The sequence below is a fragment of the Trichoderma harzianum genome, assembly GCF_003025095.1.
Source record: "Trichoderma harzianum CBS 226.95 unplaced genomic scaffold M431scaffold_13, whole genome shotgun sequence".
Lineage (NCBI taxonomy): Eukaryota > Fungi > Ascomycota > Sordariomycetes > Hypocreales > Hypocreaceae > Trichoderma > Trichoderma harzianum.
Window position 1 is genome coordinate 243202 of NW_020209261.1, and position 20942 is coordinate 264143.

Here is a 20942-nt window from a genome sequence, read left to right on the forward strand (position 1 = left end):
ATCATTCAACAGACCATGTACAACACTCGTTCTTTTCAGAAAGGGCCTATCACAGGACGAATCCGTATCTCCAAGTGAGCCAACTACGTAAACTTGAACAGAACTCACCGTGCAATAGCCTGATGAAGTTCTCAAAAAACCTCCGACTTGGCAGCTTTCGACTTGGCAGCTTCCGACTTGGCACCAGCCTCCCCGTCAAAACACACACTTGGCTCTCACATGCCACATGCAGACAGACGCACACCCTTCATCCCCCCGACCACCCAGCTATCCCAAAGCAACAAGCAAAGCAACATCAACTAACCTTAACTTATTCAAACAAAGTAAGGCTACTTTTTCACTGCGTATTTTTAAACTGGCTTATTCCGTAGACTCCGTCCTGCCCCGTCACCGCTGCTACTATTCTGCCTACTACTTGTAAACTAGGGGTGTGGGTACAAAGGTCCTCTTGTTCAAATGTTCCCAACAGAGAGCATCTGGTCTAATGCTTTAGACTAGAAAACAATAAGCTTAGGGTTGCCACTTAAGGGGCCCTCTTGATGGGGACTCCTTTTATCTGCATGATTGCTGCAAGGGTAATCATCTCCAGCAATCAAAGAAGATATCAACACAAATAAGATGTGCTAATGACTTCAGCAACAATTACGTGCTTGCTCGATGGAGAGAAAGAACTTACTTTAATACATTAGGTACTCGTAAGTAATGGGGTGGTATTGTGGCAGTTATCTTCTAGTTGATGCATTGCCTTTCAACATCTTACATACCTACTTCCATCATCTCTATCATTTAGTCATCTAGTAACAATACACCTTTCAAATGTCTGACACTATCTACAAGACCTACATCTATTATCGACTGTGACAATACTAAATATTTCAAGCTATTATTTCAGACGCTCAAGGAATGACTAATAGAGCTGATACCCCGAACAGAGGAGCACAAGCGCTGAATCGCTGCTCTTCAATCCTACATTCCAAAAGAGAACCATGATCGAGAACCAACCAACATCCGCTAACCAGATTTCCTCCTCTACCGATATTATTATGACACATACTCCGTCCGATTCCGACTTATGAAGACAAAGGTCCTTACCATTCACGGCGATTCCAACCAGAATACAACGGCACCGCGGACTTTGGCAAATGCCCGTGTGAGCCGGCCCAACGGGATCCATCGTCACGGCAAAAGCAGTCACTGCCTTGCAACATGCGTGACTCCAACTTTTTTATCCATCCAATGTCGCCTATTCGATAACTCTTTGAGATGGGGTGTTGACGAGACGCAACTCATTGAGATCGTGAGCACTCATAACCACGGTTGCCACGACTTAATCGAAATTCCCTTGCCTGTGACCCCCAACAGATCGATGATACGAGCTTTCGGCAAACCTACAGGTGTTCTCTATGTGTCGGGCGCCGTGCGGGGAAAACACGAAAACATGGCTTCTTACGCGTATCTACAGATTTTCGAAATTATCTGCATTGGAGTATCCTGTGGTATTGTTTCTTCGGATCTGTTGGCTTTTTTGATGCAATATCTACATGCAGAATCAAACATCGTGGAGAACACCCATTCGAGAACGCTGACATCGCAGCCTCCTGAGTATCTCGTCAAAAAACACAGCTATGCTCATCTCGAGCAACGACTTGAATTCTTTCTGTCTTCTGAGCGTCAGAAAGAGTATTATCGTAGTCAAACCTTCGACGGCGACGCGTGTAATACGACGTTCTGTTAGCAAATCGACTCCGGCCACGTCAAGAACAACTCTCTTGTGGTCTCGTTACACTGCCTACTCGCGGATACATATCAGTATGCCATAGTCCAGGCAGCATATACCAAGATTAGGCTACTATCGTAGTCAACATAGCCCGAGATAAATGCACCCTCCGGCAGCTATACAGAGACAATAAAGTCTCGAGGCCGTTTCCTTAAAGTAATCTGATAAGAGTAAGTAAAGAGTGTCAGCATCTAAAGAACAACACTTGATGCCACTTGTAAAATTCTGCACATATTGGTAAAAGGGAAGGCAATAAGAGCAGCTCTTGTCTAATGACAGACTCACGTAACAACGAATCCTATTATTGATCATGACAAGTACTTGTTTTGCGTGTTGATATGAAAGACGATAACTAGGTAAGAAATGCCTCTTAACCTAATATCATGAAAAGAAATGAGGGCTCTAGTATTTGATAACCCTAGTTTGTTACAAGCAAAGCAAAGGCATGCTCATCGGCTGTCGCCAGTCGAGTCCATTTCAAGTACAGGGTATGTTCTTCTGACATTACCCGATAAAGTAGAGTTTAGGAGTAGACACATGTAATCCAACATGAGACATGAAAAACACAAGAAGAAAGTAGAGAGACTAAGAAAGTAGAAATACTCCGCTACAATAGATACCTAGACTGAAAGAGTAATAAGCAAACACCTGGATATCTCTAAAAATAGCTGCTACCGTATCAAATACATAATCCCTCTCACGCTGCAAGGTCTAGGTTTATACATGCATGACCGCTGTGTAAAAGCAAAAAGTAAAAAAAGAAAGAAAGAATAGAAAGAGAGAGAGAAAAAAATGTAACAAAAAGTGAAGAAACAGAGAATTCGCTGATATGCATAGCCTCGTAGCTTCATCCAAAATCTTCATTCGAACCACCTTGCGATGGCGTTCGTCTTCGTTTTCACTGCGTCATCACGCTGTCTTCATATTCCGTCAGTCGCAGTGCGGCGTCGACGTCACTAACAAAGTGCCTCTCGCCGCACAAGTCGACAATACCGCTCTTGTCCATGAGCTGCCACACAGGGTGATCCCGGTGATGTGGTGCGCGGGCGAAAAAGACCCGTACGCCCCTCTCCCGGTACTCCCGCACGATCTCCTCGAGCACTTGCGTGCCAGATCCATCCATGGAAGTCACGCCATGGATGTCGAAGATGATGTTGCGGTTTGAATCGTGGCTGCGAATACGCGGCAGGGCAGGGTGCGCTCGCGATGTGCCGTAAAACTCCAACCGCCGAAGACGTGCTTTGAGCTCGCCGGTGTTGGCAAAAGTCAGGGGCTCTGGAATCTTGACTATGAGGCATCCCTCGATAAACTCGATTCTAGAGTCGAGGGATTCCGGGTTCTCGTAGCGGTTGGTGCCGGGAACACGGCCCAGGATCTGGATGCGGGGACGAGTGCTGTGCTTGATAACCAGGAGCAGGGAGATTCCTACGCCCAGAGCCATACCCAATGTCAGGGAGTAAAAGATGGTGGAGAGGAAGATGGCTGCCATGAGGCCTAGCTCGGTCCAGCCCCGAATCTTAAGGAAGAATGAAATATCGTGAGGAGCCTCTTCTATCAGCGACCATGCAACGACGGAAATCATTGACGAAAGAACGGGTTTCTGTCAGGTGCATTTGATTAGCCTACTGTGATGAAATGTGCATTAGGACTGTAGGGCTGTTTGCTTACCGGCAGGAAATAGAAATACGGCAACAGGAACAAGACGGACAGCACTGATATCAGACTGAGGAACACGGAGCTCATCGGAGTCTTTGCACCAGTCGTCTTGTTCACCTTGCTTCGTCCATAGCCACCAAATGCAGGCAGTGCCATGAACATGGAGCCAACGAGATTGGCAGTTCCCAGGGCAATCATCTCTCGGTTCGCACTGAGTTCAATGCCAGGGATCGAGCTACCGCCCAAACTTTTGGCCGCAACCGACGACTCAAAAAAGCCGAGGAGTGCAATGAGAAAAGACGTTGACATGGCCGAGCGAATGTGCTGCATATGGGCGAGCTGGAACGGCCATCGGAATTCGAAGATACCTCCGGAGGCGGCCTTAACAGATCCCAGAACCTCGACACCCTTATCTTCCCAGTCAAGGTGCCAGCACAAGATGGCCGAAACAACGACGACGAGGAATCGATCAGGGAAATAGGCAACTCCAGGAAACCTCTTCTCCAAACGACGCTTGAGTTCGCTACAAAGAATGAAAGCGTTAGCTATGAATTGGCCCTGTCCATTTGCCAAGACTGCTTCTCACCAACTTACCGGAATATCATAATAATCACGAAGCTGACACCCGCAACAGCAAATGTCAGCTTGTGGGTCTCGCCAACGTTCTTGACAATGAATCCGATTTTGTCGACACTACTTCCGTGATTTACGCCCTCCTCTTCCGCAAGGGCAGCAAGGCCGAGTTCGGGGATCAGCTGGTCTACTGCAATAACAAATCCGATGGCTGAAATAAAGCCTCTCAAGAAGGGCCTGCTCAAAACGCTGTCCAAGAAACCCAATCTTGCCAGCCCCGCAATAAGGACCATGGCGCCAGCCATACCGCCAACCACGCCGCAAATTTGGGCATGCAGAATGTCGTTGTCCTCTGAATCTCCGCCTCCAGAATCGACCCTCGATTTCACTACGGTGCCCACGAGAAGAGATCCAGCTGCCTCAGGGCCGATAACCATTTGCGGAGAGGATCCGAGTAACGCATATACGAAAGGATTGAAGATGAAGCCATAGAGACCGAAGATGGGCGGAACATGTGCCAGATTGGACGCAAGCGAGAGCGCCATCGGGAGGTAAAACGAGGCCATGGTGACGGCTGCAATGAAGTCGCCCTGGAGGTATGACAGCTTGTACTGTTGGATCCAATTCAGACACGGGATGTAGTATGCCAGATACCTGTCCGCCGAGTCAGTTTAAGCTGCCATATGTCTCGACAATAATGGCAAGATGTCGGTTAGAAACAAGCTCACATGAAGGGGGTATCCCGAAAACCAGCTTGCTCAGCAAGCTCGCTGCTGTGGCCCATCTTAGTCGTTCGCATCCTCCTTGAGAGCCACCTCTTCCAGTCATCATTCCCCGAGAGCGACGAAAAGAAGCCACCGTTTGACCCGTGATCCTGCGATTCGCTCTCGTCGTCGGTGCTTCCGCCAAAGAGGCCATTGGGAGGCGAAGAAGATTGAGGATCGAAGGTGCCATGGCTGCGGGGCCCTGACTGGTCGTCCAGTGTCAAGGGCGTCGATTCGCTGGCAAACGAGTCGCCAATAGCCGTGATAGACGGGTACACATCGCTGCTCTGGCTATCACCGCTCCCTGGTCGGCTAGGAGGAGTATGGCTTTGTCGAAGAGTGCTTGGTTGCAAAGGGCGGTGGTCTTTGGACGAGTCCGCGCGGTTCAGCGGCGGCGGAGGTCCCGACATTTTTACACAATCGGGATTGTAGAGCTCGGGATCGTGTCGTGCATTCGGGATCTCGGTTTATAGGTGCTTCTCTGCTAATGCTGTAGGCTTTGGAGAGCTTTCCGTGGTGTTTGAGGCGACCTGTCCAGTCGAGGGCCAACGCTCCAAATCCACCGCTTCGAAACAGTAACTAGCGGAAGATTGAGTCGTCGCCCAAGGATTCCATAAAAGCCGAACCCTAGCAAGGCGGTGCAGCTTTCCCGTCTCTTTTTCCCAGCCGCCGACGGCCGGATGTTTCCAAGTGACAAAGAGTGTCCGGGGAAGAGAAGAGTAGGAGGATTGCAGTTGCGTACAATGGAATGGAGTCTTGGCGACCGAAAAAAATTGCAATACAGGCAGAATGGATGGTTTCCCAAGCCGAAGCCGCGGGTGACATCAGCGGGGATAGGGCGGGCACAACAGTGCGACACAGCGCTGAAGACCCTTCTCCACAGGGCACCGCTCCACTGGAAGTTTGGGGGGGCGAATGCGGTGAGGCAGCGCCTCAACGTGCAGGGCCAGACCGCCCAGGGCCGGTAGACACCAATGAGAGGCCGGCGATTGACTAACAGGATGCGCACCTGACACTACGAGCAGGTGGTCGCGGGACGGGCTGCATTGTTTGCTGCCGGTCTCGGTGAGCGTGATATTGTTTTTGGACAGGGTTTCAATATGCTGATCTTTTGAAGGGTGAGCACATAAGGTCCAGTGTCAAATGTGTCAAGTGTCAAAATGTCGAGGTGTCAAAGTGCCAGTTTGGAGATGATTGATAAGATAAGAGACATGTAAATCTGCATGTACTTTCATTATTGGAGGGAGAGTGCCTGTTTACACGATTGTCCACGTATAAGACGACACCACCCAATAGCTATTCAAGACTACGAATATAAAACATAAATTGAAATCCCCAAAGAAAAGGAGACAATATCATAACAGCGCGTCAATCTCATCCTGCTCACATACCTCACGCATTCGCCGCGTTGTTGTACATCTTTTGTAGGGTAGCACCACGCCCAATTCCAGCCACATTCCATCAACACAGCGGCCGAGACACTGCATTGCCGAGATCCGCGCTCAAGTCACACATTGCGATTCTCGAAAAATCAATCGGAAAGCGAAAGACGAGAAATCTTCGAGCTGCTCAGACATTTTGAAAGAAAAAAAAAAGTAATTCGCTAGTATTTCATAGAACACACAAAAAAAGAGACATCTAGTAGGCAGCTAGCTGTACATATACATGACCCTATTATCAATGATCCATATCTCATCCATCCCAATGGTATTTTTTTTTTACACCTGCTCGTTGACAAACAGACCAGCCATGCCCTGGCCAGTACCAATGCACATGCTCGTCAGCAACAGCTTCTTCTTGGTCCTCCGCAGCTCGCTCAGGCCAGTCACGACCTGTCGGGCACCCGTGGCTCCCAGAGGGTGGCCAAGAGCGATGGCACCTCCCTTGGGGTTCATCTTGGACCAGTCCAGGCTGAGCTTGTCGCGGCAGTAGACGGCCATGGAGGCAAAGGCCTCGTTGACCTCGACGACGTCAATGTCGTTGAGGTTGATGTTGTAGATGGAGAGGAGCTTGGGGATGGCGACGCTGGGGCCGATGCCCATGATGCGGGGAGCAACACCGGCGACGGTGGAGCCAACGTATTTGGCCATGATGGGCAGACCCAGCTTGATAGCGGTTGATCGCTTCATCAGGACGACGGCGGCAGCACCGTCGGTAACCTGGGAGGCGTTACCACCGGTAGTGGTAGGTCCCCACTGAGGGAAAGCAGCACGGATCTTGGCCAGGCCCTCGGCGGTGGTGCCGGGGCGGATGCCGTCGTCCTGGGTCAGAGTCACCTGCTTCAGCTCGCCGTTCTTGTCCTTGACCTGTGTGGTGATGGGGACAATCTCGTCGTCGAAAAGGCCGGCCTTTTGGGCCTTCTCGGCTCGCTGGAAACTCTCCGCTGCGTACTTGTCCATGGTGACTCGGTCAATGCCAAAGTCCTTGCTAACGTTCTCGCTGGTCCATCCCATGGGCTGAACGGCGTCGTCGGCCTCCTGGCTCTTCTTCAACACGGCCTCATCGAACTCCTCGGTAGGGCGGCCGTGGGACATGCTCTCGGCGCCCATGGCAATGCCCACAGAGATGGAATCATTGGAGATGGAGTGGGCAATGTCTGCAATGGCCTTGAGACCGGAGGAGCAGAAGCGGTTGACGGAGCTGGCACCGGCGGTGTTGGGGTAGCCGGCAGCGAGGGCAGCAGTTCGGACCTTGTAGGCGGCTTGGGCATCGGTCACCTGCGAGAGACAATCGTTAGCGGACTATAATCGGATATATGGCTGGATCTCAATCTAGGACATGACATACGTTGCCGAGGCAGATGTCCTCAACGAGAGCAGGGTCAACACCGCTCCTCTCGCGAACCTTCTCCAGCAGAGCATAGACCATGTACTCTAGGCTGGTGTCCTTGAAGCCGCCCTTGCCAGCCTTGGTGAGCGGTGTTCGAGCGGCATAGGTGATGACGATGTCGTCGGGGTTCTTGGACTGGCTACAAGACGAATAGCGTGTCAGCATGTGAAATAATCCCCAAGCGCGCCAGAGCTGGTTCCTTACATGTTGTTCAGCGATGACCCAGGGGCCAGGTGCTTGATGATGGAGCCAATTCGTTCGACAGCCATGATGTGATGTGATGTACTGTATCCGCAAGATCTAAGAAACAATTCGACGTAAAGACGGTATCACTTTGCAGCAATCAAGTCGCCCCTTGCAGACAATCTGGGGATCCACGAGCTTTATGGATGGTCGCCGGCCGGGGTTTGTGGGGTTGAGCCGAGGCAACCGGCAGCTTACATAAGTTGGACCGAGCCCTGGCAATTCCAGGCCCTGGAAGCATTGACTCGGGATTGCTTCACGGGATCGAGCTTTGCGGGGAAGCTTATTAACTCTCAGGGATGCCTCGGAACACCTACATAATAATTTGTAAAATATTCGCCGCCAGAGAGGGTAGAAGCCCAACGAAATGTGAGATGCCGGGCGGATGTCTGTGGTATATGAGCGCTCATGTCATCCATCATCTCTGGGGCGGCGGATGCTTCCTGTTCGTTCAACGTTTGCTTACTGTACCCCATACCTACTCCGTACATATCTCCATCATTCTCTGAATCTTATTTTGTAGTAATCTCTTAGACTATTTCCCGGCGTATATAATGACCGTACATATTATAACCGTGATATCTCCACCTGTTGCCATTCAATACTGATATTGTTGGCCATGCTGTTGTCTATGTTAGTGCGGATGTGGTCTCCGCTATTCGACTGTATGGGAAGCATCGATATCGTGGTAAACCAAATGGCAACAACCTTTGCGTATTAACTATTAAACAACAAGCTTCCCTGACGGTTAAATAGAAAGATATCTTCTTCGCCTCCTCAGCAAGCCGAGAAAGCAATGAAAAAAAAAAAAAAAAAACCATCCCGAAATCCATCGAGAATCCGTCGACCACCTGGCGATCTCCTATACACGGAGCCCATGGAAGATCGACAACCCTTGCCAGCGAACCCCAACCTGGCTATCTCCTATAAGAGGAGCCCATGGAAGACCAGGCCGCCCAAGCCATCACCAGCCTGGTTATCTCCCACAAAAGGAGCCCATGGAAGATGAATCGGGATTTTCGCTCCTATACACAGAGCCCATTTAAGACTGAATGGGATTGTCATTGACAAACATCAACATGCTTTCATTCGCTCGCCACGCGCGCCAAAGTCCCATCGGCTTTCTGCACCGGCTGCAGTAATGCGCTACACATCCTACAGGACGTATGTCGGTACTTCTTTCTGGATATACTTGTTGTAAGGTCGTATTCTTTGTCTTACTTTGCGTGATGGTACACGAACATCGCCATTGCACCGACGGTCAGGACCGACGCTTCTCGACAAGATCGTTCTTCGTGTTTTTGACGCAGATACAAGAAGGCACCTCCGAAGGCGGGAGCTGCAAGATCGTGGGCGAAGTTGGCTGCTTACGCTCCTTGACTCATCGGAATCCATGCCATCGCCGTCGTCATCTAGACTATCGGCTTCAACTCTTAGCCCTTCATCCATGCGGGCAAGCTTTTCGTAGGCACTGCCGTTTTGGCTGGAACCGACTGAAAGATTTCCTTCTCGGCTTGCGTTCCTCTTGGAGTGGCCGACTCTCAGAATAGCTGCAAGATGTGTTCAAGTTAGCTTCAAGTTCTCTGAGTTGTGTCTCAAGACCCCTTTGGCACCTACCCTTGGCCACCACGACGCACCTGTGTTCTGTTATACCCCTCGGGCTTGCGTTCTCCAGCTTCGATCACCTTCCATACTGGCATCCCCGTAGCTTCATGGCCCACCTTCACAACTACAAGGTTTCGCTGTCCGGCCGCGTCCTCGTCTGATCTTGTGACTGTTCTGTCTCATGGCTCCCGCCTCTAATGACCTGATCACAACTGCAAAGCCATTGCAGTTTTCTGTAACTCACGGATTGTTTTCAAGGTCGCAGTGTTATCATCTCTGGCAAGGAACCAATTGACTGACTTCTCATATGGCATGTTGGTACCAATTTCCACCCTCATCTTCATATTCTCAACTGCAATGAATGAAGAGTAGGAAGATTGACAGGCTCATCACAGGGCCTGGAAACAATATTTTCTCGTTGCTGGGACATAGCTCCATTCGTGAGCTGAGTCCTCCTAAATGTCGATTTTTAGCCATAGTCGCAGAATGATTGCCTAGTAACTCTCCCGTCAAAACAGAAGATGGAAGAAGGCAGCGATAGGAGCAGACAACTGAGAAACATACCAGATAAAGGTACACCGAAAGATACCTGAAACCACAGAGACTGCGTATTGCCAGCTCTGAAGCAGTCGTGGTAGCGTCGACGAGCTGGATACAGTTATGGTGCAGCTGATGCTGGTGCTGCCTCAACGACAATATCTGCTCTTGCTATCGTGGCGGCGAGGTTTGCCGTTACTGGAGCTGCGATGGCTTCCTCTGTCTCAGTGCGTATAATCTACCGCTCCATCTTGAAGAGGGGCGCGATCAGGCCGTCATCATCGGAACTTGACGATGATGATGCCAGTGAAAAACATTTACGCCTGTGAATCTATCTCTGTCAGCTTATCTCTGTCAGCCTGACCATGAATACCAGATGATGATAAAGAAGAAACGGAGAGGAGAGGGGGAACTGGAATCCGAGGGGAAGAGGAATTAAGGAGATGGTAGTCTCAGCAGCCAAATGACCTTGTTGGAGGGAAAATGAAGTGAATCCAGGCAGAAAGACGATGGCTGCCTAGAGGGACGGGTTTCAGCAGCTGGCAGGAGCACAACAGCAGGAGCACCTCGGGGCTGGTCATGAGACTTGGCATGTAGGTACCACTGCCAAGGTACCTGAAGTACGCGAATGCTTTGAGAAGACCTGTAGCGGGAACGATGAAGAAATTGACGATGGATGACAATCGAAAGCCGCTGGAACTGGGTGGTAGATAGTAGATCATACTCTCTATAAAGCAAATGAGAACCTTGACACTGTGTTTGTTTAATATCCACCGTTGCTTTGTCGATCAATACAGCCATGTCAACCATAATGACAGGTCCAAAATCAGCACTCCATATCTTAACGTACGCCCCTACTTAAGCGTACCTGATCTGTTAGCACAACTGCACTCCTTTTATTGTCTCGTACTATAGGCATGTGAAGCATGGTCATATTTCCAAAACCATCGACGTTGAAGATGATATCATTGTGACAAATGCAAAGCAAAGCTATCTATGAAATACCCCCCTTTACCCAGAACACCAAGCACACGAGGGTGCTTCTTAACCACAAATATCCATCCAGGACATGTATAGAAAACATATATACAATACACAATAACAAAGACCTTAAATCAATGCACAAAAAGCCACATTTATCATAAGCTAAGCCCCAAAAGCTTCACTCACAATCTCTCCTTCATCCGGCGTCACAGCCATTTCCAAAAGCTCGTGGGCCGCTTCGACTATTTCTCCCTCTATCCCCGCCTCCATGACAAGGTCCTCCTCTGCAAAAGTTAACCTCCCAAGTGCAATTAGGTAGCGTTGACTTCCGCCATGTGAAAGCGATAGTTTTCGAGTAATGTCAGCCAAGTTGGACGTCCACGGGTCCGTGGCCAATGTATGGATCAGAGTCACACACTGGGAAATTATGCGGTAGAGTTCGGCCGAGGTCGTAGATTCGGCAAACTTTAGCGATGAAGATGTCATGACGTCTGGAAGGGGAGGAAGAATGCTGGGTGGGATTGGTTGGTCGTAAAGTTCGTCGATGGATGTACTCAAGCAAGCTACCAGACGTGGAAGGGCGTTGTCGTGAGATGCTAGCTGCTTGGCACCAAATTCATGTCTTGCAAAAGTAACCAGCGTTCGAAGAGCAGCAAGCCGCACACTTCGTTTTTGCGCCGGCGTAGTCGTGGCGCGGGGATGTTCCATCAGCTTAGCAGATACTCGTTCGATGACGGCTCGCGCCACGGATACCGCATCTTTTTCGTCAGATATTGGGCCGATAGAATCGGGCAGCGAAGAGGTGGCCAGCAAGTCAAGCATTCCGATAATATCGACCGTTTTCTGTTTTGGCATCAACAGAAGAAGAGTAAAGTCGAGAGAAATGAGTTTCCAATATGCAGCGGAAGTGTATCTGGCACCATCCTCAGTCTCGGTGGGTATCGTTGCGCAGGCCAAAGACGCAGTGTATAGCAGCGAGAGAATATGAGTTGTGTCAATTTGCTGTTCCAAAATGGCATGCTCGTCATTGCTGGCCGCCGTGCCATCTGAAAGACGGGATGGTCCTTCTGCAACGGTGAATATCGTTGTCTGTGCTACGGGCACGAGCCTTGAAATGATGAGGGGTGCAACAGACGAGGTGTGGAGCTGAAATGTGAAGGAGATGAGCGATACAAGGTATTTGATGGGCTCCCAAAATTGCTCTTCAAAGCACCGAGTCCATAGGATGATGATTTGTTCAGCGAAATCGACCAGGAGTTGCATTGGCTGATAGGGATTTCCCATCAGAGGGAGTCTTTCGAAAATGAGGGTTGAGAATGAGATTGTTGGATCAGAAGGGAACGAGATGCGAGAGAGTATGTCAAACGTGGGAGGCTGGCCTTGGGCAAAGCCGTGGTCAAGTACCACTTGCAAAAACTAACAAACTCAGATCAGTATATAAACAAGCGGGACTTGAGTCGGTGAGTAATTGCGTACATCAAAAGGAACTGTGGGCGTGGCAATGATGACAGGCTGCTGCAATGTTGGCTGGAAGATGGGTTTTGCCTCGCTCATCTCGGCGTCGCCCATATGTATATCAAGCGCCTTCATCGGTGACTCGGATATCTGGCGTTTTCGCTTCCCTTTGCTCGGCGTCCGCTCTCCAATATTGGTAGCAACGGATCCGGCCGTCTTGCCTCTCCCTTGGCCTTTGCTTGGGCTTGAAGCGATGTCCATCTCATCGAAGCCATCGGCAAAGCCCCAAGTTTTGGCGGCCTTCTTTGGCGTCGCCGTGTTGTTGGCATTGGGCTCTATTTTCCGAGCTCGGTCGTTGGCCTCCTTCATATCTCGTTGCATGAACTGAAGTTCCACATTGGCATGTTTCTCAGCCGCCAGGGCCGCTTCCATAGCTTTCTCTTGCTTGCTTAATTGCTCGGCATTCAGCTTCCGTAGGCGTGCAATCTGCTCGTCGTAGCTATGCTGCGCCTTTGTCGAATTTGAACGGAGGATAGAGGCTTCGCCACGAGCGGCATTGAGCTCTGCTTCCAAAACGCGAATTCTTTTCTGGAGTGCCGTCACCATGGTCTCCGATTGCCCTTGAGAAGCCATTGGCAGAGCAGCAAGCTGTGCTGTCTGAGGTCGACTAGTACTTTGCGAGGAATCCGGGAATCGTTGAGAGCTCATGAAAGGCTGGTTCAATGGCCGGACATTGGCCATTCGAGTCCGCTCCGCAAGAGGAGCTCCAGGCCTGGCGGCGGCCGAGTCGATCGTGGGGTTCCATCGAGGATTGGGTACGGGAGGTCTCTGCTGTTGTTTCTGTTGCGGCTGTTGTCGCAACGTCTTGTCGACAATGGGCCGGCCAACAGGAAGCCCGACATCGTTGGTCACTTCGGTGGTGTCCAGGTCGTCATCTTCTTGCTCCCAGGCGTAGTCGAACTGCTGCGTCAAGGCATGTTGAGGCCGGGCCTGGGTGGACTGGAGAGCTTGATTCTCGAGCTCTTGGAGCACATTGTCGGTGAGATCGTCAAAGCCATCGTCGGAAAACTCGTCGAGATCCATCATTCGTGGATCGTCAATCCATCTGCTTCATGGCTCCAGGCGGCTATGAGCGGCGGACTTGGCACGGCTATTGCTTGCTTTGCTTATCATGCAGCCATGGTGGGACAAAAAAGAACCAGAAGCTGGTGCGCGGTCCAGCTTCCCCACGATTATTAACATGCCGGACGAATCGACGCGACACGAAGTCACGTTTTTTTCTCGAAGTCTTTGCTTTGTGTGGCTGAATCTTTAAAGTGTGGCTGAGGACATATTTGGTAAAGATTGCAGTAGTCCAACACGCTACGCAGAGATTACATAGGCTCTCCGCTGTAGCAGTGCTTGCTATGACCAGAAATGAAATTTCCTCCATTGATACGAAGCATACGTCATTAAATGCCGAAAAGAATAGCCAATTGCGAGCAGAATTCGCAGCACGGCATGCGGCGCCATGCCCTGGATTCAAGGCTTAGCAAATATGAGCGGAAGAGGCGGTGCAACTCCTCAGCCCTGATCTACGCATCATGTCGCATGACGTCGTCCCTGCTTAGAGACGGCTTTTTAGTTGCGCCATGACGGAAATTGTGCATTACAGGCTGCCTCTAAGGGCGATGTTTGAAGTTATTCGACATTTCTAGAGACATACTGTGATTGTCTACGAATGAATGATATTTTTTATTTTCATTTTTTATCCTCATACCTGTGTTAGGCATAGCAAACAGCATCGTAAATTGTTGAGGCCAGGTAGGAAGAGGCACTACCCAACATACAAAATGGCCGCCGTCACATGCGTTTGCGGGGAGCCCAAGCGAATGCGGTCATGGCGCACGGGGAGTCGCAGGACCCCGACATTAATTTGAGCATGCGGCATCCTTATTATTATTAAATTACATAACATTGGCGACCTCCAAGCACAGGGACAAGATGGCTTCAAGGCTCTTGTAGCAGATAGTAGAAGAAATAGCAGCTACTAGATAGAATGTACCACTGTAGACAAAAGCTTGAAGGTCTCCGCGCATTCTACTATTAACACATGTACCTATGGACACTTCTTGGAAAAAGCTCCGCCCATGGAGAGTTTTGAGGTGCTGGTTTCAGTGAAACTCCCGCCTAGCCAAAGCCTCTGCAATCCCAGCAGCTCGCTAGCGCCAAGCCCCAGGCATTTACAGGCGCACGCCAGCAGCACGGCAATAATGGGGATACCAAAACTCGTCAGCTCCACGTAGCTTCTGATTTCCCACATCACCATCGGGCAAGGCCACCTCGACATTTAAATCGCCCTCCACCGCTGCTGGGAATGTCGAGTATATAAGGTGAGGAGAACCAGCTATTTGAGACGGCGACTGTGCGCTGGACTAACTCAGGCACCGCATCGCAGCCCGCCGAAGCTCCTACCATCGACGATCCTCCTCCGAGCAACCCGTTGAATCGCGACTCCTGTCCTGTCCTGTCCTACCGTTTCACCTACCCAGACACACCATGGCCAGATCAAAGAGAGGGGGCAAGTCCCCAATGAAGAATGCAAATGGCCAGCTCAGCGGCTCCGAGGGCCGCCGGTCCAGCTTCAGCGACAAGAGCGAAGAGGGGTCCCCAACAAGAACCAGGGCACAGACTCAAGCCAAGCTGGCGGCTGTACAAGAGGTGAGCTCAAGTTGCCATTCTCTTTCGCACTTATTTGTCTCTTGTCTCGAGGAAAAGGGGAAAACGGATATTAACATGATGCGACAAACAGAGACCCGCGACTGCCGCCGAGAAGCAGGCCGAGTATGAAAAGAAAAAGGCCAACTTCTGGACACGAACCTTCTGGACGCTCGTCATGATAGGTGGCTTCTTTGGCGCGCTCTTCATGGGGCACATCTACATGATCGCCATTGTTACCGCTGTCCAAATCATTTCTTTCAAAGAAGTCATTGCCATCGCCAATGTTCCCAGCCGTGCCAGATCGCTGCGCTCCACCAAGAGCTTGAATTGGTACTTCCTAGCCTCTACCATGTATTTCCTGTATGGCGAGAGCGTCATCTACTACTTTAAGCATATTGTGCTCGTAGACAAGGTTCTTCTGCCTCTGGCTACTCACCACCGCTTCATCAGCTTTGTGCTCTACGTCTTTGGTAAGTAAATCCTCATTAGTTGCAACGAGACATCTAGACGGGTTCTTCTAACGCCAGCCCAGGTTTCGTCTACTTTGTCGCTTCGCTTCAGGCCGGACACTACAAGTTCCAGTTTACCAACTTTGCTTGGACTCACATGGCTTTATATCTCATCGTTGTTCAGGCCCACTTTGTCATGAACAACATCTTTGAGGGAATGATTTGGTTTTTCCTGCCAGCGGCTCTGGTCATCACCAACGATATCTTTGCTTACATCTGTGGTATTGCCTTTGGCCGCACACAGCTTATCAAGCTTTCGCCGAAGAAGACTGTCGAAGGATTTGTCGGCGCATGGATCATGACCATTCTCTTCTCCTTTTTGCTCGTCAACATTTTGATGCGCTCCAAGTACTTTATCTGCCCTGTCAACGTAAGTCAACCAAGTGAACCCCCTTCCCTTGCCAATTCGATTGTCTAATACTCACGTCAATCCAACCTGCAGGACCTTGGCGCCAATGTCTTCACTGGACTCAAGTGCGACGTAAACCCCGTCTTCCTCCCACGCACCTACGAGCTCCCGCAGTTCTTCTTCCTCCCCCCGGGCACCAACTTCTCTCTCACGTTTGCGCCGATGCAGCTGCACGCCCTGGCCCTGGCCACCTTTGCGTCTCTCATCGCTCCTTTCGGCGGTTTCTTCGCTTCTGGTCTCAAGCGCACCTTCAAGATTAAGGACTTTGGCGACTCTATCCCAGGACACGGCGGCATGACGGACCGTATGGACTGCCAGTTCATCATGGGCTTCTTCGCCTACATGTACTTCCACACCTTCATCGAGGTCCACAAAGTCACCCTTGGCAGCGTCCTGGAGACGGCCATTACCAGCCTCAACCCCGAGGAGCAAGTCGAGCTAGTCAAGAGCATGTGTCGATATCTGAGCAACCAGGGCATTATGCCCGAAGCGGTTCGTCTTTCATCTTTATATATACCTGCGATGGCTCGTCATGTCAACTAACCAGATATTTCTTCATAAACAGCTTCAAGCCTGCCTCGAGAAAGCCACGTCTTCTTAATGATCACTTAAACCGGAATTATTTTCTCATGTAACCCTAACCCCCTCCAGCTACACCTTTCGTAATGACCAGGCAACTCTCGTTGCTATTTTTTCATCTCACTCGTGGACCAACATGGGACGGCAGAATGAAGTTTGTGTGGATCGATAGTCCGGGGAGAAGGGGTGTGACAGGTGTTGAATAAAAGGAGGAAAGAATAATGGATGTTGAGTGGGGGGAAAAGCATGCTATGTCGTGTTTTAAATTGCGGGGAGGGATCGTGATGTAAACGGTCTTTCTTTTCTTCTTATTTACATGTATTTTGTCATTGTAGTTAATCATCCATCTCCAGAGCATACATAGGTAATGCGGGAAGAAAATTGGAAGCGGGTAGGGACAGGTCTCATCGGAGAGGCCATTCTTATAGCTGACTAGAATTTACGAATAACATTCACCTCAACATCCTCTCAGCTTATTCTGACCCCAGCAATCTCCCAACAATCTCCATGCGTGAGTGCTGACATATAATCAGCCTTTGGTTCAGGATCACCCAATCGTGAGACTTTTGGTAGGTCGCATCTGAGACGGGCCTCCCAATCTTTCCCCAGGGCCTGTTTCAACCGAGAGGAATTTCTGATTAAGGTTGTATTAATATTCAAGAATATTTCGCCAAATTACGCAGAGGCCACAATCTCATCCAACCGAGCTACAGCCTCCCTCACAGCATCCATTCCAGGAGCATCATCCTCGATGAACTTCTCCAGCTCATATAAATGAGGCTGGCCATCGGCGACAATCAACATGACCTTGTCTTCCCCCAAGCAGTCACGCATGTCCTCGCTCACATTGAGCTCAACATCGGGATCCTTGTTGCCGTGGAAGATGACCGTCTTGGGCCACTGCGCGACTCGATTCTTGGAATCGGGAAGTTTCGCCCATTGGTACCCGGGGTCGACGGAGCCGACTATGTCGAGGAAGGAGTTGTTGAAGGTGTAGTAGTCGTAGAGCATGCCACGGTAGCTATTATCGTCTGATGATGTTGTTGTGGCGGGCACGGGGGGCGTGAATGATGGATCCTTTGCCCCGTCGGGGGTTAATTTGTCCAGGACAAATGTGGACTCGTCAGTGGGCATTTCGCCGACTTGAATTGGACCGGCGATGTACTTTTCCATTGACGCATGGGGGATATCTTCGCCGGCGGTTTGGATGGATGAGTTGAAGAAGGGGTGGTGGAAGGTGTTGATTCCCTGGATTGAGAAGAGAGCGAAAGGTTTGGGCTGGCAGTGGTGAGCGATGAGAGTAGCCATGAAGTAACCTCCACTGGCGCCTCCAACAATAACTGATCGTTTGGAAGAAGTTGGAGTGTCCCAATTCTGCGCAAATTCGTATGCCGCCGTGGCGTCTTCTAGGAGGCCTTGTCCGCCTGCCTGAGGGAGAAGACGGTAACTCGGGGAGATGAGAGGCCATTTCCGCTGAATGCACACCTACAACTTGACATGTCAGTGGAAATGCTCTATTGAGTGTCTTTTTCAGCTTTTTTTCGATTCTTCTCACCTGTACGAGCCAAGGCGCAATGACATCACGGTTCCCATCGACAAGTCCTCCAGGGTGAAAGTATAGAAACACGGGGTTGGTCTTTGGGTAGTCGTCGTGAGTGTAGATGTCGCATTTCAGCGAAAGGCCGTGATTGGCGTATTCCTGCGTTATCTTTTGAACCATGATGAAGCGTGAATTCGCACTTGTCTGTCTATGTTTTCAACAAGGTTGGTTTCATGAAGGAAAGCATCGTGAACTCCAGCATTATTATACTATGTTGAAAGTCCGGAGCGGGGTTTACAATATTGCAATAAGTGATTACTTGCTATGAGCTGCTAGGCAACAAGAATCCCGCAGCGCCCTTCCACGCACTTTAACGCCCTTCGGATAACTACGAGCAACGCGCAAGCACACACGCTTGATCAATCGAACAGCACAATCGCCGACAGAACGCGTCATCACGTGGGCGTAAGCATTCGGTCGAATTTGGGTCCTTTGGTTGAGAAGCTCAGGCGCCTTTTTGGGGGTGGTTCAGGGCTTGGGGATGCCCGTAGCGTTGGTGCTAGCGAAGGCTAGATGCACGAGTTGAGGGTTTTTACGGGCCTGAATCTGGCGCTTGTGGGGGTCGATAGATGATGGTCCGAAGTGGTTCTTGCTAAAGTCCGATGCAGGTGCGGAGTATTATCATGGCGGCTGTTACTATATTTGTTCCATATCATGAGTTGCTGTTGTTCGGGTTCTGTTATGCTAGAGGTTCCAAATTTTGGTGTCTGCAACCAGACGTTAGGAGGGACTCATATACATGTGTGCAGGGCCACCAAATTTGGCTGGACTTCAATGTTACGATCCACCACAAAGGTACCAGACAATGGCAGGCTGAGATGCATAACCGGCATGTCACGGGATGCTGGCGAAACGGCACAAGTTGTTTCGGGCTAGGAAAGGTATGAGAGACACCATATTAGGTAGGTATGTATCCGGTGCGATGATGTTGTCCTTGCCGTAGACTTGGCATTGGCAAATGTGTGCATGTGCAGAGGCCAACACCACCAGCAAAAATATATGTGAGTGCTGGCGCGAACATTACTGCTCCCCATTCTAATGTGTTAAAGACTAGAGGATATGTGTTCTTTTGTTATAAGTGAACAATTACATCCTGCTGTTTGTAAGGATCCAACGACTGACTGCTTCGGTGCCTCAATCCTGACACCGCTTGTTCTCCCAAATCGACAGGATCAGGCTATTGGTGACTTGGCTTTATGCGCTACATGCAGTCCATCATGGGACCTCTTTTGAGCGGGGGTACAATGCCGCTGCTAACGGGAATCGGAAAACTCAATTTACACGGCAGATCCGTCTAGGGATAAAGAGATGGACGGCTCACAACTGTGCAGATCCCATCAAGGTGTTGACGGTGTTGCTTTCCAACTGCCGCCGTTGCCGACGAGCGTCTAATGTAGGACAACAACATGCATGGTCGGATGGTTATGATGTTCACACGGCCTCTTATCTCACCCTTTGAAGCTTGTCTGATGGCCCATGTATCCCATGTTCCACAATGATCCTACGAGGCTTTGCTAGTGTGATACTGGCCAAGAGCTGAATGTTTGCCTACTCGTATGTGGCAGCTGGATAGATGATGCCAGTTCTTGAGAAGTCAATTCAGGCCCCTTTTTTTTCCAAGTCAAACATCTATTGGCCACGAGACTACATGTATGATGCTATAATGTGAGGAACATCAAGGCGGAGACATATCCATGATGCAATCATGTAGGAGGCACTTCTAGGCTTTGCGCCATCTCCAAGGTTGCTTATTGTGATTCGTCCCATATACCCTGTTCGGTATTAAGGGGGTCAGGCGAGCTTCATTTATACAAGGCCCTGCGGCTATCGTACTGCGAGAAAACTTTAGATCCAATCACTATATCGCCGTCCATCATGGCGCTATGCAAGGAGTGTAGCTTCGGTGGGAGAGAACAAGCATACAGGGCTATTGGCCAGCCACCTCGGAAAGTGTAGGAAGACTTCTACTAACGAGAGTCGAACTGCCCTTGTTTTGCTTTTTCTCACTTACAAGTCTACTCCTGATCTTGAGAAAGGAGATCCAATTGGATTCTTTTCCAAGCAAGGAGGAAACAAAACTAGTGTTTCTCTAAGAGGCCCATGAATCAGCCGCAGCCTAGTAAATAAGAAGAAAAAGAAAAGAAAAGAAGTACAACAGGGAGATTTCAGGCGTATTTTGCGATCCTGCGAGGCAAGGGAAATGACCCGGCATCATGGGACAGGGAAGCCTGTCACGATTTGCTTTTTGCTTGTCTCAGCTAGTGAATACGATGGCCCAGGGATATGGATCAGCCGCACCGTGGGAGAGACAGCCGAATAAAGTAGTGGTTGGCTAGCATCCCGTGTCTCAAATTACAGTACGCTCTTCAATACATACCGTACCTATGAGGAGATACCGTAAGGTGCATGTACTGTATCAATGTTACTTGTTGACCCCTGCACTTGATGATGGATGGTACACGTAGACCAAAATTGTTTCCTCTGCATGCTCTATGATGCTTAATACTGCTACCTAATGCAACATCGGAATACGTTGGCACCAAAGATTCTTTGCGTTTCGAACGGTCTGGGCATTACATCCAGGGACACCATGAACTTCATGGCTTGCATATTGCATGGAGGCCCGTGAGGTGTGGGAGCAACCGCATTTTGCATAGACGACATCGGGAAGATCGGTCAGTGAGTGGAGGCAGGCGTAAAACTGAGATGTCACAAATGACAA

At 50.0% G+C, this 20942-nt stretch overlaps 7 protein-coding genes across 7 annotated transcripts; 2 read left to right on the forward strand and 5 right to left on the reverse strand.

Moving 5' to 3' along the window:
- Positions 1-722: 722 nt before the first annotated feature.
- Positions 723-1797, forward strand: M431DRAFT_244745 (hypothetical protein). Its single transcript, XM_024913741.1, has one exon. The coding sequence runs from the start codon at positions 1073-1075 to the stop codon at positions 1733-1735; it is 663 nt and encodes a 220-aa protein (XP_024770394.1). The 5' UTR covers positions 723-1072; the 3' UTR covers positions 1736-1797.
- Positions 1798-2675: 878 nt separating this feature from the next.
- M431DRAFT_94616 (hypothetical protein) lies at positions 2676-5180 on the reverse strand (the record flags this gene model as incomplete). The annotated part of the gene is made up of 4 exons (XM_024924607.1): positions 2676-3377; positions 3446-3956; positions 4028-4660; positions 4735-5180. The coding sequence occupies 4 exons, from the start codon at positions 5178-5180 to the stop codon at positions 2676-2678; spliced, it is 2292 nt and encodes a 763-aa protein (XP_024770395.1).
- An 822-nt stretch (positions 5181-6002) lies between these two features.
- Positions 6003-7963, reverse strand: M431DRAFT_19554 (hypothetical protein). The gene is made up of 3 exons (XM_024913258.1): positions 7804-7963; positions 7558-7738; positions 6003-7487 (listed from the first exon to the last, which is right to left on the reverse strand). Exons 1-3 carry the CDS (start codon positions 7866-7868, stop codon positions 6489-6491), a joined length of 1245 nt encoding a protein of 414 aa, XP_024770396.1. The 5' UTR covers positions 7869-7963; the 3' UTR covers positions 6003-6488.
- Positions 7964-9103: 1140 nt separating this feature from the next.
- On the reverse strand, positions 9104-10724 carry M431DRAFT_533759 (hypothetical protein; the record flags this gene model as incomplete). The annotated part of the gene is made up of 5 exons (XM_024920894.1): positions 10453-10724; positions 10012-10067; positions 9692-9799; positions 9214-9392; positions 9104-9181 (listed from the first exon to the last, which is right to left on the reverse strand). The coding sequence occupies exons 1-5, from the start codon at positions 10704-10706 to the stop codon at positions 9104-9106; spliced, it is 675 nt and encodes a 224-aa protein (XP_024770397.1). The 5' UTR covers positions 10707-10724.
- Positions 10725-10898: 174 nt separating this feature from the next.
- M431DRAFT_123449 (hypothetical protein) lies at positions 10899-13813 on the reverse strand. Its single transcript, XM_024912195.1, has 2 exons — positions 12445-13813; positions 10899-12384 (listed from the first exon to the last, which is right to left on the reverse strand). Exons 1-2 carry the CDS (start codon positions 13507-13509, stop codon positions 11131-11133), a joined length of 2319 nt encoding a protein of 772 aa, XP_024770398.1. The 5' UTR covers positions 13510-13813; the 3' UTR covers positions 10899-11130.
- Positions 13814-14539: 726 nt separating this feature from the next.
- Positions 14540-17092, forward strand: M431DRAFT_511645 (hypothetical protein). Its single transcript, XM_024919701.1, has 6 exons — positions 14540-14795; positions 14861-15123; positions 15215-15593; positions 15656-16002; positions 16075-16533; positions 16607-17092. The coding sequence occupies exons 2-6, from the start codon at positions 14962-14964 to the stop codon at positions 16640-16642; spliced, it is 1383 nt and encodes a 460-aa protein (XP_024770399.1). The 5' UTR covers positions 14540-14795; positions 14861-14961; the 3' UTR covers positions 16643-17092.
- Positions 17093-17295: 203 nt separating this feature from the next.
- On the reverse strand, positions 17296-18340 carry M431DRAFT_523431 (hypothetical protein; the record flags this gene model as incomplete). Its single annotated transcript, XM_024920543.1, has 2 exons — positions 17296-18105; positions 18176-18340. The coding sequence occupies 2 exons, from the start codon at positions 18338-18340 to the stop codon at positions 17296-17298; spliced, it is 975 nt and encodes a 324-aa protein (XP_024770400.1).
- Between the last annotated feature and the right edge of the window lie 2602 nt (positions 18341-20942).

Coding starts and splice junctions, on each gene's coding strand:
- M431DRAFT_244745 (XM_024913741.1), top strand. CDS start 1,073: ATGAAGACAAAGGTCCTTACCATTCACGGCGATTCCAACCAGAATACA.
- M431DRAFT_19554 (XM_024913258.1), bottom strand. CDS start 7,868: ATGGCTGTCGAACGAATTGGCTCCATCATCAAGCACCTGGCCCCTGGG. Junction 7,739..7,803: donor GGGTCATCGCTGAACAACAT/GTAAGGAACCAG, acceptor TTCGTCTTGTAG/CCAGTCCAAGAACCCCGACG. Junction 7,488..7,557: donor AGGACATCTGCCTCGGCAAC/GTATGTCATGTC, acceptor TGTCTCTCGCAG/GTGACCGATGCCCAAGCCGC.
- M431DRAFT_123449 (XM_024912195.1), bottom strand. CDS start 13,509: ATGATGGATCTCGACGAGTTTTCCGACGATGGCTTTGACGATCTCACC. Junction 12,385..12,444: donor CGCCCACAGTTCCTTTTGAT/GTACGCAATTAC, acceptor TGAGTTTGTTAG/TTTTTGCAAGTGGTACTTGA.
- M431DRAFT_511645 (XM_024919701.1), top strand. CDS start 14,962: ATGGCCAGATCAAAGAGAGGGGGCAAGTCCCCAATGAAGAATGCAAAT. Junction 15,124..15,214: donor AGCTGGCGGCTGTACAAGAG/GTGAGCTCAAGT, acceptor TGCGACAAACAG/AGACCCGCGACTGCCGCCGA. Junction 16,534..16,606: donor AGGGCATTATGCCCGAAGCG/GTTCGTCTTTCA, acceptor CTTCATAAACAG/CTTCAAGCCTGCCTCGAGAA.